General features: G+C 39.3%; 1 protein-coding gene across 1 annotated transcript in view; it reads left to right on the top strand.

Annotated features, from left to right (window-relative positions):
* CHRNA7 (cholinergic receptor nicotinic alpha 7 subunit) overlaps window positions 1-12,113 on the top strand; it is a 41,324-nt gene extending 29,211 nt beyond the window's left edge. Inside the window, exons 5-10 of the mRNA XM_085234024.1 lie at window positions 1,777-1,856; window positions 2,869-3,036; window positions 3,405-3,599; window positions 4,943-5,029; window positions 5,965-6,074; window positions 8,174-12,113. Coding sequence (XP_085090150.1) covers window positions 1,777-1,856; window positions 2,869-3,036; window positions 3,405-3,599; window positions 4,943-5,029; window positions 5,965-6,074; window positions 8,174-8,692 — 1,159 coding nt within the window. The 3' untranslated portion in view covers window positions 8,693-12,113. The remainder of the gene's footprint in view (window positions 1-1,776; window positions 1,857-2,868; window positions 3,037-3,404; window positions 3,600-4,942; window positions 5,030-5,964; window positions 6,075-8,173) is intronic.
* The last annotated feature ends 6,314 nt before the right edge of the window (window positions 12,114-18,427 follow it).

Genomic DNA, 18,427 nt, shown 5'->3' with positions numbered 1-18,427 from the left:
ACATATGGCAATGAAACCTAGGTTCCTTGTTCACTTCTGTGTTCATTTTTTAAATGTTACATTTACAAATGACCAGGAACAACAAACTGCAAGGTCCTCAAAGCAGCTTCTGGGGTTCTAAGACCTCTGCTCGAGGGAAAAAGACTCGAATCTAACCTAGGAAGCTAAGAATTTTATTTCTAGTTATTGCTTTCCACTTGTAAGCAATTTGTTCAGTATGGATATTTTCCATAAATTTGAGTATGTAGCTTGATTTTCATAATGTAGCCCTTGTTAAATTTAAATTACTGCAAATACTTGTCTATATCCAATATAGAAACCTGTTGCAGAAGTCTGATTTGCTAAGGAAACAAGAATTACACAATTGGAGTGTATGCATGCATGCACACCTGTTTGTGTGCGATTCTTCTGGCCGCCCCTTCTTTCAACGTCATTTGAAACCATTCCTGCAAAATTTGGCAGTGCAATGAGGAGACATCTTAGCAGTACCAGTCAGTACCAGTTCCTTACAAATGTCAGGAAAATGGGCAACCAAGTTGAGGAGGGAGAACATTTAGTGCTCCAGCCAGAAGAGAAGCTGCAACACGAACTCAGTCTGTTAAGCATCGGAGAATCCAGCCATGAGCTGTGAAGCTGAAGGAGAGTGGCCTGCATTCCTCCCATTGACAAGAACCGGTTTGCATTTTTCCCTGGGATCCATTCACACTACATATTCAATATTTAAACTCTTCATCTCATTTTTATAGTTCAAATTAAGCAGTTGCAAAGACACTAACAGATGACTTTCAATACTGCAAACCTTCTACTCGCCACTGGAAAAAGTGCAATTCCAGATAGGCAAGTAATTATTTGGATAGAGCTTTTCTTGTCTGCATATTTCACAGATCAGTCCAGATATCTTATACACATAATTTGTTTGAAATATAGAAGGCAAAATGTAAAGACTAAGATAATGACTAAGATGGGCTTTTAAGATACACAATTTTGTATCAGAGTAGGTCAATTTTTTATTTTATTTATTTATCTATTTATTTTTGAGAATATTTCAATAGGGCCTGCTATGCTACTGGAAGAATATTCCCCTACTATACTTACTTTTTTGCTAGAATCATGAACATTTCACTTTCTCCCTATCTCAGATTCTCACCATATTTTTCTGACAATGCTTTACAAGGTGATTAGGCAGTGATAAGATAGCAGCCACTGCTGGGCAGGGACCTGACACCTGCCATTGTCACACAGAGCCAGCACACGCCTTTGGCTCAGCACGTGCTCTGGCTGCAGCAGGGAGCCGGACCGGGATGTCCCTGTGCACATTTGTGTGTGTGGAGCTGTGGGCTCAGCACCCTCCTGCTCCCACCATCCCTGCAAGGTAGATATCTCATCTTGCTCTCTCTCACACAAATGAAAACCCAAGAAGGAGCCGCTGCTAAATGTAGGCTGCAAGAGAACAGATTTCCCTGTACAATTGCTTGAGAAGTTTTTTAAAAGTGCTTACTATCCAAATGGAAATCAATAGAGCCATGGCACTGCAGCAAATCCCACAGGGTAAATGAGCAGAGGGAATGAGGTGATTCACCTCAGCTTAAGCTGTTAATCACGAACAAGTCCAATAGTATTAAGGCACTTACCCTGAGGCCACAGAAAACTGGTGCCAGGAATAGAGCTGACAAGCTTTATTTTGGGGAGAAAGAATCCTTTTATGAAGAAGAAATATCTTCTCAGATATTTTGAGCCGAAGTCCATATAACCCACTTTGTTTCTTCCCTGTTCTAGTGCTGATGAAAGATTTGATGCTACATTTCACACTAATGTTTTAGTCAATTCTTCGGGACATTGCCAATATCTGCCACCAGGTAGGCTGTTTCCATGACATAAATTCTGATAACTCGGACTGCTTATATACGGTGTGGTTTCAAATTTGACAGAAATTCATTGGTATTTTACTTATCTAGCCATCATCTGCTAGATTTAAAACTAGATGCATCCTGAATGTGGTTAATGCTTTTGTATGAAAACCACCACAGAAGATTTCTTATTGCCATCATTTAAATTATTCTGTCATAATACGCTATTACAGAAGCATGGAAGTATAAAAGAAGATAAAAAATAAAAGCCCTTAATGTAAAAAGTTACTGTTTATTGAATCAAAAGTAATGTCTCAATAAAAATGTATTTCATTAACATAGCTGTTTCTCCTATTCGCACGTTACCTTTAAAACGAGATGCTTAGGAACATGATATGGGACATATCATCTATTTGAAATGACTCATTGAATACTCCATCAAAACGGTTTTGAATCTGGAAGGAACACAGTCTGTGTTTGGTCCTTCGATATCTGAACTGTATCACTGAGTCTCTGGGTGTGTTTCAGTGGATTTCTGTTCCTGTTCCCCAACTCAATTACCACAGTTCTTAGAATTAACTCTGATCAGAATTTTAGATACTATGGCAATAGAGCCAAGTGCTTTCCAGGCAAATTAAATCTGAGATCTCCAGGGGACATCAGGGTTCACTTCTTATTTTATCCAGTAACAGAAATAAGAGAAACACTGTGTATACTCTGCCTCATTTCTTTCTAATACACAATATCTAGAAAATGGAGCTCTTCTCTGAATCATTTCCTACTATGTGCCTAAATGTAGTTCAAAAATAGTTTATAACATCAACACATTAATAGTGCAGTTCTTTCCCCTTTCGGTAACTGACTTTTGCTTTTCACATCTTGAGACACAGCTGAGATTAAGTATGCTTTACAAGTAAATGCCAAAAGATGCAATGTAGAACAAGATCAGGTTACGAAAGAGACACGAAATTTCGTGGAATGAGCATTTCAATTTAGTGTTCTTGTTTAAAATCCAATCTAGGCATATTTAAAAGCTCGTGCTACATAGATGTGCGTTGGTTTCCATTTGATGTTCAGAAGTGTAACCTGAAGTTTGGCTCTTGGACATATGGAGGCTGGTCCTTAGACTTACAAATGCAAGAAGCAGATATATCCGGCTATATTTCAAACGGAGAGTGGGATTTAGTAGGTAAGCTCTTCATTATTTATTTACACTCTGAACTTGCAGCCTTGCCAGCACTTCACTGCTGAAACGGGTAGAATAACAATTGAGAAATTAAATTAATAAATGACCATGCTGGTGGTGTTTAAAGCTGTGGGAACAGACTTAAGATGAGAATCAACATTAAAATTGAGTTTGAATTCAGTATACATTTTTATCTATTTTTCCATTATTACCTGATAAAAATGACTTATTTTGGAATTAAATTTGAAGAAGCAGCTTTACCCATAGCAAGGCTGACAAAGCTACATTTATCTATTTCTAAAACAATCACCCCATAATATAGAGCCTACTGACATTAATGTTGTGTGTTCTTCCTTTTCCCTTTTACACAGGAATTCCTGGGAAGAGAACTGAGAGCTTTTATGAGTGCTGTAAAGAACCATACCCAGATATAACATTCACAGTAACTATGAGACGTAGGACTCTCTATTATGGACTCAACCTTCTTATTCCCTGTGTACTGATATCAGCACTTGCCTTATTAGTCTTTCTGCTTCCAGCAGACTCAGGAGAAAAGATCTCACTAGGTAAATATTACCAAATGAAGAAAGTTTTACTTTTAAAATTTCTTTTTGAACAACCTTAGGAAACAAGGAGGAATAGTTTATGTGTCCTATTCAGGCTCATAAACTTTTTTTACTGTGTGTGATCCTGAAGACCAGGTGTCACTGTTTAACCTTTGCTGCAAGCTTTAGGGGACACCAGAGTTGTGAAAGGTAGAAATTCCCACCACCCAACCAGAAGCATGATGATTCCTAACTATCATCCTTCAGAAGAAAGGTTTCATTTTTTGATGTTTAATTGCAAAAGGAAAAACTCCACATTCACTGATTAAAGCTTAAGCTTACAAATCTGCATTTCAGCACCTCAACGTGGCATTCTTCTTAATGGTTCCTTTTAATAGCGAGTCATGTTAAGAGCCTAGGATTACTTTTTGCCTGCTCAGAAAGACCGATTCCATTTAACTGCTACATTCTATTTTTAATAGCAATTTAAAACTAAATTATTGGCTTGTGAAAGAAGTCTGATGAGTTTAGATACTTGATCCTTAAGATGGTGGTTAGATATGCAATGAAACATTTTGCCTCATTCAACACTGCAAATACACTGGCTTCTACTAAATGAATGCAGCTGCTAAATACTGAACATTTCTCCAGAAAGCAGTTAAACTGAGTAGTGGCCTCCCTAGCCATGAACTCCCTCCACATTTTTAAGATGAATTCTTTGTTCCTAAATCCTTTTCCACCTGACAGTGGTTCCCTGTTGTTTTAGATGAGTCCTGAGAAAATAACAGGGCCCCGTTCTGAGAGATGGGGACTAATGAAAAATCAGCTGTCACACCTTGCACACAGCCACACGCAGAACCCAGCCACCAGTACTGAAAAACGTCTAAGTCCATCCAATACAACAAAGCAAATTCTTTTTCAGGAATCTTATGCAGTACACTACCTGAAGCTTCCAAACCAATTAATCAAGTCTCATAAGCTCAAATACCACAAATCACATCATGTTTCTAAAGCAAATGAGGAACAAGAAGTATTTTGATTCACCTCAGCTAATTAGCAAATAGTGATAAAACCTGAACAATTACAAGGATCTAAAAATACACACACCCATGCAAGTTGAGAAACAGAGTACATCAAAACTATCCTAGTCACAGTGGTGCCCTGGGCCAGCACTGCCACCAGCTTTATCACCCTGCCACTCTGATCCTGTGACTGTCAGGGCAGGGCAGGAGCACCAGGGCTGCTGGCCAGGGGCACAGTAGGAATACAGCTGTCTGGCCGAGCACACTGTCTCATGTTCACTTGCTGCCACTTGCTGCCTTACAAGCTACTGACCTCCTTCCTATTTCACATTTGTTTTTCAGGCATAACAGTTTTATTGTCTCTCACTGTCTTCATGTTACTCGTGGCTGAAATTATGCCAGCAACATCTGATTCCGTGCCCTTAATTGGTAAGCTAATTGCAGCTTTTATTCACTTTTATTGTATATCAAATGAGAAGCAGTGACTTTGCATGAAAGCCAGCAGTAAAGCAAGCTACACGTAGAATGGCCTGCTGCAATTGAAATAGAAAACAGTGCTCAGGATTGACTGTGCTTGAGTGTGCAGCAGTGACTTCCTCAGAGACAGAAAGTGCCTGGCCCCTCAGTGTGTGGGGAGCGAGGCAGAGACACACTGCAGGAAGGAACACCACCACCAGCAAAAGCAGCATAGCCAGAGCTTGCAAGGAGCCTCAGACCTGGAGATAGGATGGGACACTGAGAACGGCCGCAGGGCTGCAGCAGGGGATTGGCAGTCCTCCAACAGGACTCCCAAGTGGCCTACATTTCCTCAGTGTAAGACAGCAAGTGTTGCCAATTGAAGAATGTCTCATATATGTGATGCTCTGTACAACTTCGGTACTGTCTGGTCTGCGCAAAGTAAAGAGAGAAGTGACATCTCATTTTTGGAGAGTGTATGGGAGTCAATTTCCCATAGACGCTGCAGCTGAGACACTACTAGTGAGGCATGGGGAACATGGAGCTGGGCACAGTGAAATCTTCCTAGTGCAATTGCTCAAAGAGAAGCAGAAACTTTTAAAAAGAAATGCAACAAATCTCTAAGCTACTGATGAAAAAAAATAAAAGAGGACCACTTTGTCAGTGTTGCTAAGGAAAGGCAGGTGCTCGGTTCCACTGAGACCATTACTGAAGGTTGTCTGCCCTCTGAAAACAGCTGCTGTCTGCTTTTGAGAAATCTTTCACCAGTACCTGATGTCACACGTATAGCACTACACTGGAAAAATAACTTCATGTTACATTTACGTGTACATAAAAACACTGCTTATAATAGATATAAAACAACATCTGCCAAAGTATACGTCTATAATTAACTGTTTATTTTGCAGCTCAGTATTTTGCCAGCACCATGATTATTGTTGGCCTCTCTGTTGTTGTCACTGTTATCGTTCTACAATACCATCATCATGATCCAGATGGGGGAAAAATGCCGAAATGGGTAAGGTTTGATTATAATGCTCTGTCCATTGCATAAATGTTCTGATCAGAGACACATTAGCTAGTGATTCATTTGTACTACTTATGACTAAATAAAAATCTATGCATATATCCTTGCTAAACATTTTGTTTTGAAAGGCAGTTTCACCAGAAATGATGTGTCCAAATATCTTTCTTCTGAGAGAGTGAGAGAACATAAATTTATTCATCTTACTTCTATAATCCAAATCTTCTTTACGACAGCTAGAAGCACCTCAGCATTTTGCTGGACCCTAAATGCATAAACGAATATGATTTTCAAATAAGCTGCATATGTCAGAAGTGAAACAGGTAGAAGGAAAGAGCAGGGTGCTGGTGGAGATTACAAATGCCTGAAACAGACTAGCATAAAGGTGCAGCCACTGCAAATTAGCCAATGTGACAGAACTGACAGAACTGTCAGTTGCCTACAGCACTCTTGTTAAAGATGGCTACTGAAGTGAAAGTTGCTCTGAAAATTCTGATCTTCACATCTGTAGTCGACAGCATCTGTAAAGCACAGAAAACAACTGAAGTGTTTTGCTAAGAGTGATCCACGGGTTCAGTTGGACTCAGTGATCTCAGAGATCTTTTCCAACCCTAATGATTCTATGATTATTTAGGGACATCGTTCTATAAGTGGTTGTTTTTACAGAGAACATCAGTCTCCATCTTGGAGTTACTAATTAGTGATGAGTATCAGCTAACCATCCAGTCTTACTGCCCAACAACTCACAGCAGCCTGAAGCTTCAGTGAAGGTGGAAAGATCTCTTTTTTTTAATCTCTCTAGAACTTCCAGTTATTATCCCTGCCAGCAAAAATAAATAAATAAATAAAGTGCACAGAGCAGTGCCCTGCAGACAAGAAGTGATGAGATATTCTCTGGTCCGTTCAGGGGAAGTGACTTTAAAATAACTTTGAATGAAGAGAATGAAAGGTATGTATCTCCAGTGTGATGGCTGAAGAGATAAATCTGTAGTGCTGCATCAACCACCAGAAAACGGCACTGGAGGTACACTGGTATTGAGAAGCTGAAGTCCACTGGAATTTATTTGGATACTGCTGTTCTGCACCAGGCTGTCAGTTAATAAATTACTATCTTTCTACGCGAGGCAAAATAGCAGAGAAAGAGTAACAAGACAAAATCTATATTTAATTGGAATGTTTGCCTGGATATAACATCTTCTCTAAGTAGTAATTCGCAGTCAGAATAAATGGATCAAATCTAATATTAATTACAGTGCAAAATTTGTATATTATATAAGGCAATAATATTTCATTACTGGTCTGGAAAAGAAACATTGGAATGAGCTCTTAAAATCTGATTGAAATAAATAATAGAAGCTTGCATCTGAATCGGAACAGTCTCTGGCTTGTCTGCAGTTTCTGTAGGGCTGGATTAAGGCAATGTGGAAAACAATAAAATGATACACACTAATTAAATTTGCACAATTTTTTTTAAATCAAAGTAATTTTTCCACTTTTTCTCCATGTTACATACAGATCTGTTTTCTAAAATCTACAGTCAACTGTCATGAAAGTAATATGAGAACAGAACTGAAAGACTGTAAAGGTTAATGGTCTATTCCAGCCCTGCACAGCATCTGTCTTAGCAGCCTCCTCCGAGCAGTAATGCCATACGGATTTAATATTACAGTTCTTTCATTCATATTTGTGCTTTAATTTGCTAACTGTCTAAAGCAGAGCTACTGAGACTATTCAAAAAATAACTTATTTGATAAGCATTTTTTATTTATTCACTGTTTATAGTAAAGGTAGAAAAGACTGCCACATTGCTGCTTTAGCATAGGGAAAAATTAATGGAGACTCCCAGCAGGGAGGCACTCCCTGAAGCGACAGTCAGCCTGAGGCAGCCCACAGCATGGCTGGACTAAGAAAGCAGCCTCAGTGAGTGGCAAACTAACCACTAATCTGAAAAACACTGCACCATTTTCTAAAACTTCAGCTCAGACTAAGCAGAGTCCACGGACCTGAGAGTAACAAAGGCTATAGAAACACAAAGAGCTACCAAAGACAGCAGCTGTGTCACAAGGTGCTTATTCTCTGTAATTTTCTTCCAGACAAGAGTCATCCTTCTGAATTGGTGTGCTTGGTTTCTGAGGATGAAGAGACCAGGGGAAGATAAAGTGCGTCCTGCCTGTCAACATAAACAGCGTCGATGCAGCCTGTCAAGCGTGGAGATGAACACTGTGAGTGGTCAGCAATGCAGCAATGGGAATATGCTGTATATTGGGTTTCGAGGGCTGGATGGGGTTCACTGCACACCCACCACTGATTCAGGGGTGATCTGTGGGAGGATGACCTGTTCACCAACAGAGGAAGAAAATCTTCTGCACAGTGGCCACCCCTCTGAAGGCGACCCAGATTTGGCTAAGATCCTGGAAGAGGTCAGATACATTGCAAACAGGTTCAGAGACCAGGATGAAGAAGAAGCCATTTGCAACGAATGGAAGTTTGCAGCCTCTGTAGTAGATCGGCTCTGCTTGATGGCATTTTCAGTCTTCACCATCATTTGTACAATTGGTATCTTAATGTCAGCACCAAACTTTGTAGAGGCTGTTTCTAAAGATTTTGCTTAACTTCTAACTATGATTTGATTCTCTGAAGTATCAAATGTAGCAAATAAGAGTGTATTTTTTTGGTTGTTTGTTTGTTTGCTTGTTTTTAATGAGTACACTGTATCTCACTGTCCTCTTGTCTTTTGCCCTTCCCCCTGCTCCCCTAGCACCCCTCCGGTCCTGGGTTCCTTTCTAAAGGGCAGCACCCTTTCAGAAGAGGAGTCAGGGATCCTTCTCCCTGGGCTGTGTCCCCAGCTCTTCTGAGCACCTTGCTGTGGGAGATGCAAAGTGAGTGCAAGTCCATTCAGAATGAAAGGATAGTGCTCGGGCATCTTCTATGCATTTCAAACTGGCTAGTACATAAATTAATAGGTAGGTAATGCCAGAAATGTCATTTCTTCCAGAATTTGCTTTAAAAGATAGCAGTTAGCCCTATGTTTTGGAAAGGATTAAATCTGAATGAAACTCAAACAACAGAGGAAAAAAAAAAGAGTAAGAACATCCTGCTATTCAGTCTCTGGTTCTTAGTATGGGGCTCACAGCTCACTCACAACCAGTCACATTTTAAATCCCTCAACGCATTTTGCAGTGAGCTTATGTGAGTGCAGAGGATTCTGATTTTTACCTGAGACATCAGAAAGATGAAAGTCAAGATGAAACAGCACATATCTTGTCCTTCTGTCGCTTCCTGGAAGTGACAGACCTAGAAGTATGGCCTGGATTCTTAAAAAGACTTCCCAGTAATTGCGGTGTTTATTACAACTCCCTTCTTTCCAGAAAAACATTCTTTCAACTAATGACTTCTGTCAGTTTTCACCCTTTACAATGACATAAAGCAAATGAAGTATTTATGATGGCTTTACCTTCGTTTGTTAAAAATAATAATAATAATAAATTATATACACTTGTCTCTTTACTTTTTCTGCACTGAAATCCAGTTAACAGTAACTGTCCTGTACAGTCTCAAATGTAATGACAGATCCAAAGCAAAACAAAACAACAAACCATTAAATCATCAGACCCAGCTTTTCATTTCAATGTGAAATGTTTGATCTGTTGCTTGCTTAGCCTTTTATAGACCTCTTTTCATTGAGCCACCATAACATGACCTAACAAGAAAACTGCATCCTTTCTGCTCAGTTTATCATACGAAGAGCATTAATGAATTATAAATAATATGTATAAACTATACATACATCCCAAGAAAGATTAAGTCTTAAATACAAATTCTTTTTAATAGTGCTGAGAATATCAAGGTCTGTGTGTATAGAATAGCTAAGAACCAGCCTCCTACTAGTATAGCAGTATTCCTGACCATGCTGTAAGTGGTAAAAGACACGGGCAAAGATTACTTTAGCACTGACTGCTTGCTTTGTCCTGCAGAACCCTGACTTTTGGGCTGAGGTTGACAAACACAAAAATGGAGGCCTGTTGTGGTACCATGTTTTTACCACGAGATAGAAACTTGAGGCAAGTCTATCTCCCAAGGTGTATTAAAATAGTAACTGAAATACTTGCACTCCCTAGACGTCACTTTCTTTTCCAAGGCCTGCTTCCCTGACAGCAGGAAAATCAAATTGCATGCCAAGCAAGCCCAGACTCACTGCAGTCCTTCACCAGAGATAGCCCCTTGCTCAAGCCCCGTCATGCCATATGAAAGCAGAAGTGAAAAGTAGCAGGATATTTCTCATGGTTTGTGAATTCTGTCTTCATAAAAGTTCATTCAGAATCTCATACTGCAAAGATGTAAAGCATTTGAGTCCTTCTTGGAATCCTGTCTTGAAACTTTGAAATTCTTGTGTGAAGAACTTATTTTTTTCATGAACAATTATTAAGAATTAGCCACACAATAATTCCTGCAGTAATTTCTAGTTTGTAGATTGCATATAAATAGGAAAATATGAGCCCAGTCTCGGAATGAGTTTTGTTCCTTTGCGAATGACACACTGTGACACATACTGCTCTGCTGAGCAACATTTCTAGAACAAGCTTCCTGATACAAATGTTGGTTAGCATCTGTATTTTTCCTTCTAAGTAAATAATCCTAAGTAGCTATGTAGAATGTTCCATTCAGTCTTTTTTTTTTTAAAGCACCGGGGTTTTGTTAGATAAGAATGTTTCAAAAGGAAAAGATGAGTGTGCATGTGTGCGATGGGATGCAACTATTGCGACCACATACCATCTGACACACGTTACACAGGAGGCAGGAGGACAGCCCTCTTTCCACTGGAATCTATTTACATCTTCTGTAGAAGAGATCTTGCTAAGTACAGTTCTTTAAGGGAGAAGGCAAAAAGTGATTTATGAACTGACAGTAAACTTGTTTATTAAGAGCAGATGCATCTGCACTTAAAAATTGCAGAGAGGTGACTGAGCTTTGTTGTAATTCCTGCCTAAGTTTGTATTTCTGGAATTGCACTGTCAGTAAATACCAGGAGTTAGACAAACTACTTGTAAGACACCAGCATCATGCCTACCCCACTGCCTTTAACATTGGAAGGAGTAATGAAGATGCACCAAGGAGAAAAGTGAATTCTAGTTTTCCCACCATCAGTACAACCCATAAGGATTTGGTAAGAGCATGGTTATAAACCTTAAACACAACAGTGACAGTCTTATTTTGCACCTACGAGTTAATTTTTCATATAACTGAGCTGAACAAAATTGGTATGTTTCTCGTGTGTGTCAAATATTTGTGTGTGCACTAAACAGTATTTTGATCTAAATGCTGAGGAAATATTTATAGTTCTGGACATAGAGATGGGAATAAATGCTGTATACAGTATGTGTATGTAATACTATAGACATATAAGGATCTGTTATGATTTTAAGAGTCCAGAAAAATAGGATAAGCAAGTGGTTCACCACAGCTAAGCTCTGACTTGTCTGACAAATTGAGAAGTTCACTCCAGAGGTCAGCTGTCATGTACAATACTGTGTGAACAATGTATATTACTTTTTCTGTTTTTATATAGAATTGTATTGAATATTTTAAAAACTTTTTAATATTTAAAAACAACTATTTAAGCATTAATGCCAAAAATGTTCCAAGCAATTTTAAAAGGTTAGTTTTAAATACAGATAAATTATTTAAACAGTATTTAAAATCATAAATTATTTTATATAAGAATTGATAATACTATATGAGACTCTTTTTAAAGGTTTCTTTAAATTCTCTTTACAATCTCCGTAGCTGCAGGATGTAATCTCAGTTCATCTGTGACAATTCTACTTTTCATTTTCTTTATCAAGAATAGAAGGTAAACCAAAGTCATGGGTTTTTTTGTTTGTTTGTTTTCCCTTTTGTTGTAGTCTTCTACATTAAGAAATACTGAGTAGAGGGCATTAGAGAGTGATGTTACATCTGTCAGGTACTGACTGTCATATAACCTAATCAATACTTTTTCAGTCCAGTACAAATAAAAGATTTAGATCAAGAGAATTTTGATTCTTTTTCATTTTTCTAAGACGGAAACAAACTTAAGCAGTAAAGACCATAAATAACCATAAAAGAAAGAGAAATGTCTTTGGAAACAGCATTCTGATGAGAAAGCTCTTTGATAATTAAAAACACATCCTCCTAGGAAACCAATCCCACACCAAATACATTTTACCTTAGTCATACATGGGCTGTCAAAGTTAACTGAGTAGGAATGAAATGCCAAATATGCTTTGGGCTTGCCTCAATTAATTCTCCTTAAACCTTAGCACAGAAAAAAAAAAAAAAAAAATCAACAAAGGAAAAAGCAAATCAATGCTAGTTAAATAAACTGCCAACTTATTGTGCTATGAGGTTCATTTATTGGCCACCGGTGAAAAAATACCTGGTCAGTAAAATACCCCCTGATGGGGAGAAAAATGTGGCAGTGTAGGCAAGTGTGAGTTGTATTGCCAACAGGCTGAAAGTCTCCTGACAAAAAACTAGATATCTTTACAGCATCCTGCTGAGCACATGCCAGTAGTGAGAAGCAAGTGTTGCTGAAACACAAGTAACCCAAGACATCATTCTCTCATTTCTGCTACGCTTGTAAAGAATCGCTGATGAAGACCAGTTTGGTTGAGATCACCACACACAGTCATATACAGCCCACAGTTGTTATGCAGCCACTCTGGTTTTGGTTAGGAGCAGCCCTTGGTCACACAGTTAGGTACATACATGAGGCTCACTTGGCCAAGCCAATGTGCGTGCCTTCTCTCCCGGAGCGCTGACAATCAGGATGGATACACTACCTCAGACTTAATACTTCAGCATGGTTGCATGGGTTCAGCACCACATATCCTAAAGGCAGCATCTGGCATTCTGTACAAGTCTATCATCACACATACTCCATCTCTGAAGCACTTGGAGATTGTCTGCTACCACTCTCAGATATCTGGTTGCTGGTTACGCAGACTGAAAGCTGCTGGGTTTAGGAGCTGACTAGCAGCTGACTAGCAGCTCCAATTCATTGCTGTGTGGGTGGCAATGCCCATCAGAGCATTGGATCTTGTGGCTGCAGGGAGTAACAGGACCAGCCAGCCCATTTTAATCCTATAACAACAATCAGAATATATTTCTCTTCATCAAAACCAATATCTTAGCCTAACCCCCTGATATTTTAACATTAGTATATCCGAAAATGCCGTGAACAGAATCTGTACATGCAATTAAAGCAAATCTAACCTGGAAATCAAATGAGACTTAAAAAGACTATAACCATAAAGGAAAGCCTTTCATTGTCACTGTTTCTTACGTTGCATTTGCTGCTTACAGGGAAAAGCTCAATGTAACATTTCTGCTTTTAGACAATATGCAGATAATGACACAGACAACATAAGTCAAATTCTCACATGATCTCATTCTCTTCCGACCCAGTAAAGTCCTTCCATTCCCCTTCCTCCCCATTCACTCCCAATTCAGAATTGCAGTTTATTAACAGAGCATGAGAGTGTTCAAGGCCAAAATGCAGTACTTTATCTGCATCCTTGCTGTGAAGATATGACTGGGTTTTCAGAGCTGCAGTCACTTAGAGCTGTAATTGTACCACAAAGCAGTAGCATTTTAAGATACAAAGTAGTTTAAAATATCTGAGTATTTTTAACCTTAAAAAAAAAAAAAAATTGGAATCATGACATGATCTGTTGCTACTTTGGGATGGGTATAAATGAGAATAAGATCCACAGATGTCTTCATTCTACCTAGTCCTATTCAGGATATAATCCAATGCCAGTCAAAGGCAGAAAAATCTTTGTACTGAGCCCAGCAGTCCGAGACCAGGACCACAAACAGTCCAATAAATCTCAGTTATCATTTCTGTATCACTTTGGTTCATGGCAAGCATGCAAATGAATTAAGAATGAGCTACCTATTAAATATTTATATTGAATTGGCTTTAAGCTTAAAACCAAAAATCTATGACCTGATCCCAGAACAAGATATATCTACAACACTCCTTGAACAGTATTATCTTACTCCACTGTACATGTGGTTTACAAACAGCTGTGAAGCATTTCCACAAATTTGCTACCATACAGGAATTCCAGTGCAGGACTGCTTTTTGCTGGTGTGACACCTTTGTTGCTCCATCTTTCTTATCTCCAATTTCTGACCAAAAGAAATCCAGTTAGCATGCTATACTGATCAGAAAAAAACAGTACAGGACTACTGTTCTGAAAGAAAACAGGGGAAATGGTTTTAAGTTGAGGGAGTGAAGATTTAGGTTGGATGTCATGGGGAAGTTCTTTACTGTGAGAGTGGTGAAGTACAGGAACAGCCGCCCAGAGAGGTTGTAGATGCGCCATCCCTGGAGGTGTTCAAGGCCAGATTGAATGGGGCCCTGGGCAGCCTGGACTAGTATTAAATGGGGAAGTTGGTGGCCCTGCCTGTGGCAGGGGATTGGAGATTCATCATCCTTGAGGTCCATTCCAACCCTGGCCATTGTATGCTTCTGTGAAAACACAAGTTGAACCCTTTGACTGAAGAGAGGCTGTAGTCACAAAATTTGATGTTGTTATGGCAGCCTGGGCAATGGAGGAAACGTGCTCCTACCAAATATTTGTGCCAACACCGCAGTGCACATATACTTAGGGTAGCGGAGAGGGCCTTCAGAGACAACAGCAACATTCTTACAGGGTTAAGCCTGTTAGCCAGGTCCGTTGAGGAGAACTTAGGAAAACAAGTGTTCTCCTGGTTCTCCTGGCTGTGCTAGTGGAGGTATAATGAGAAGATACTATTTTAAGCACTGGTTAGTGCTTAACTCAGCTTGAAAGATATTTTTTTCTCTAGGCTAGGTAACAATGTATTTGAAAGTGGTGGGCTGCAGGCTACAGCCCAGCACGGTGACGATTTGGCTAAGACAACTGAGGGTTTGCTTTTTCATCTTGCCTTCTCTGCTGAGGGAAAGGGTAAATTCTCTCAGCAATTAAAGAAATAAGGGAAGGGAGAATAAAGAGCATTTTAAGTGTTCCTGCTTCTTTCTGGGCTCACTCAACTTAATTCTGGTGTTGTAGACCATCCTATGATTCCTGCAACATTAGGACGTTACACTCTCGTTCACTGTTTTGATGTGTTTTAAAAAGTCCTGACGCTTTAAATACCTTTATTCTGAAAGTACTCACAAATGTTCTTGTAAATATCATCCTTTTCAATCAGATTGGTAAGACTGCTCTCATAATACAGCAATAATTCTTTTGCATTAGAAGCAAATCCATACAGAGCAGGTGATAATAATACAACATGCATCATCCACGTGAATTGTTTTCTAAAAGGACAGGAAAAGCTTTGCTCCTGGTCCTGTTGAGAAATGCAGGCTCTTTACAGAAGTACATGACTCAAGCATCCTGTCAGGTCCCTCCAAAGACTCTTCGTACAGGCTGAGCAAGGCCCTGTCCTCCAGTCTCCTTACAGGTCCTAGCCTCCAGCCCTGAACCATCTCTGTGACTCGCTGTTCAACTCACTTTAGTGGTTGGAGGGGCACAAAACTAGGCACAGCATTCTAGATACTGTCTAAGGGGAGCTGACTTGAGAGCACTTCCCTCAGTCTTGGTGCCACATGATACAACTCCACATACTGTTAAATGGCTTTGCAGACAGGGCACTGGGCTGGCTCATGCAGCCTGCTGACTACTAAGGATCTTGTGGCCTTTTTCACAGAGCTGTCTCTCAGACCCAACCTGTCCCTCCAGCAGCCCTGCTATTGGTGATGTCCCCAGCTGGGAGTCATTGCAAACTTGAGGGAAGAGCCTTCCATCATCTCCTTCTAGATGACTGATAAAGACATCAAATAGGAGCAGGATAGATATCCTGCCGTTATCTACTTATTTTTGGAGTTTAAGTAGAGTATGACCATGACCATCTGAGTCAATTACCAAATGAGCAGTTTTTTTGTTGTTGTTGTTGTTTTTTTTTTTTTAATTTTTAACCTATCCAGCTGTCATTTACAATTTGACTTCTCAATAACAATTTTTCCTTTACCTCTCTTTTTATTTTTCTTCCCTTAAGCAAGTCTTTGACATAAATTGAGGAATCCTTCATAACTTTTAAAATTAATGCTCTCCTGCCTGTTCACTAATAGTGCATTAGACATGGTTTCATTAAGTTGCAGTGCTGAAGAGCTGTAGTTCAGATTAGAGTTCAGTCAGCTTCTACAAAGGACAGTATGAACATCTTTGTTTTCCTTTACTATCAGAGATGGCCTTTCTCTGTACTAAGCTGAAACTAACTTAACAATATGTACAGCATTCATAGTTCTTTCCTCACTAAATCAATGCTGCAATCTATTGAATTTTAAAAGCTGCATCTTTTCTCTGCAGTCTAGGTTAATATTCATTATCCTATATGGAATTAGCAAAGAGCTGCTGTAATACTGATTAACTTTACACGCTGTACGCATCATTTATAATTGAAAGTATCTTCCAGTTAAGAGACTAGAAACTGCTATAGGACAAACTGTCAAAATATCATCTCTTAGCTCTTAAAGGTAAAAGGAGGATTTGAGGGACTGACAGAGAAAGGGTGAAGGTACACTCAAAGAGAGGCGTGGCACACATCACCAGTACCAGAGCACATAGGTCTCAAGCCTGTAGGGCAGTTTCTCTGAGCAGCACCGTGTTACTCAGGCCTGGTGGGGCTGAAAGAGTGCAGGGCCAAGCTGACAGGGGGACATATCAGACATGATTGTCCACATGTTGCTCTGGGCCCTCAGTGTACACATACAGAGCCCCATTTGTGCCAATTTACCTGAACAGCACTTAATTCAGTGATGCACATACATTCAGTTCTGGTCTCAGCTTGAAGTACTCTTGTCCCTTTTATCTAATTCAGAGAAAATCTTCACTAGCCTCTCTCTGTTGCCATGTTTACATATAAAATCTGTGTCTCAAGGAAGACCAAGTTAAAACAAAAAATACTGAAAGACGTTAAATAAATGTTTATGTAATATTCTGAAATCTGTACATGGATAAGCTAAAATATGGTATATATTAGCTTAAAATCAGTATGGTTTTTATTGCTAGAAATATGCTAACATTCATAGCTCTCCCATATTTTCCAGTTGCTGTAATATGCCAGGGCTTCTTGCTGAAATTTTGTACTGATCTGTGAGTTGAATGGTGTACAAGTGAAAACTCTGAAGGGCAGCACAGCTTTTAGCCCTAGCACACTATCTCCTGTCTTCTAGGAAAGCTTGCTGTTCTTTTTCAATCATTTAATGGATTGTTCTGTGCGCTTGGTAGAACCCAGCTCATAATGAATTGCACTGCAGAGATCTGAAGCATCCAACCTCAATTCTGAAAGAGTGGATTTTTGCCCACTAACTATAGCAATAAAAGCCCTTTCATTTTCTCATGCACTTTTCCTAATACACCAGAAAATGTCATATCTACATAAAGCAATATAAAACCTGCACTGTACAAATTCAGAGACCTGCACCTCCAGGCATTGGCTTTACCACATTTTAACAGTAACTCTACGTCTATGTAACTGACAGGAGCCTTAGAGCAATATTATATACAAAACACATCTACCACTTCTGCAAACTGTTCCAACCTACAAAGTCCCCAAAAATAGCTGTACCATATCATTTGCATGGAATGCAAGAGATGCTGAAAGATGTTTTTATCAGAGCTAAACAACATCAGAACTTTTTGCATAAAAAGTTTTTTGAATTATAGTTTTTGTTACCTTTGTTATAGAAATCTAGTTTAGACTACTGAGTCTCAAAAATCTACTTATTCTCCATTTCTTTTAGATATCCGTGCTTGCACTTTTCATGTCTTGTTTTTCTCATATTCTCATTTGTATGCAGTATTTGGCCAAAGAGCATCCAATACTGACAATTTTCATTAAGGGATCTCACCTCCACAATGGATGGGGAATGTCTTTTCTTTGACAGTGTCATAATGAAAAACTTAGCAGTCTTTCTATTAGGCCACAAACTGCATAAGTGATTTGGAAAAACGATCCATGTTACAGAGCATCATGAGTACTCCATAATACTTTTCTTCAGACAGTAGCAGCACTGATTTTCCATTCAGTTGGCAAAAGTAAGCACCTGGCGCTCCATAGAATCCTTTAAGACTAGAACCAGCAGACTAGAGCTAGAACTTAAAGAAGCTTGTGAAGATACGTTTTCTTCACAAGAGTATTTCAAAGGAAGGGATAAGGCAGTCAATTTTCACTTCCCGCACTGCAGAGGAGTCAGTCTGCTATTTTGTAACACCACAGAGCATCAGCTCTTGCTGAGTCAGAAAGCTGCTGAAGATGTGTGCATGGAAATA

The sequence above is a fragment of the Meleagris gallopavo genome, chromosome 12 (genome assembly GCF_905368555.1).
Source record: "Meleagris gallopavo chromosome 12, MGAL_WU_HG_1.1, whole genome shotgun sequence".
In the NCBI taxonomy this organism is placed as follows: domain Eukaryota; kingdom Metazoa; phylum Chordata; class Aves; order Galliformes; family Phasianidae; genus Meleagris; species Meleagris gallopavo.
This window is presented reverse-complemented; position numbering and strand designations above follow the sequence as displayed.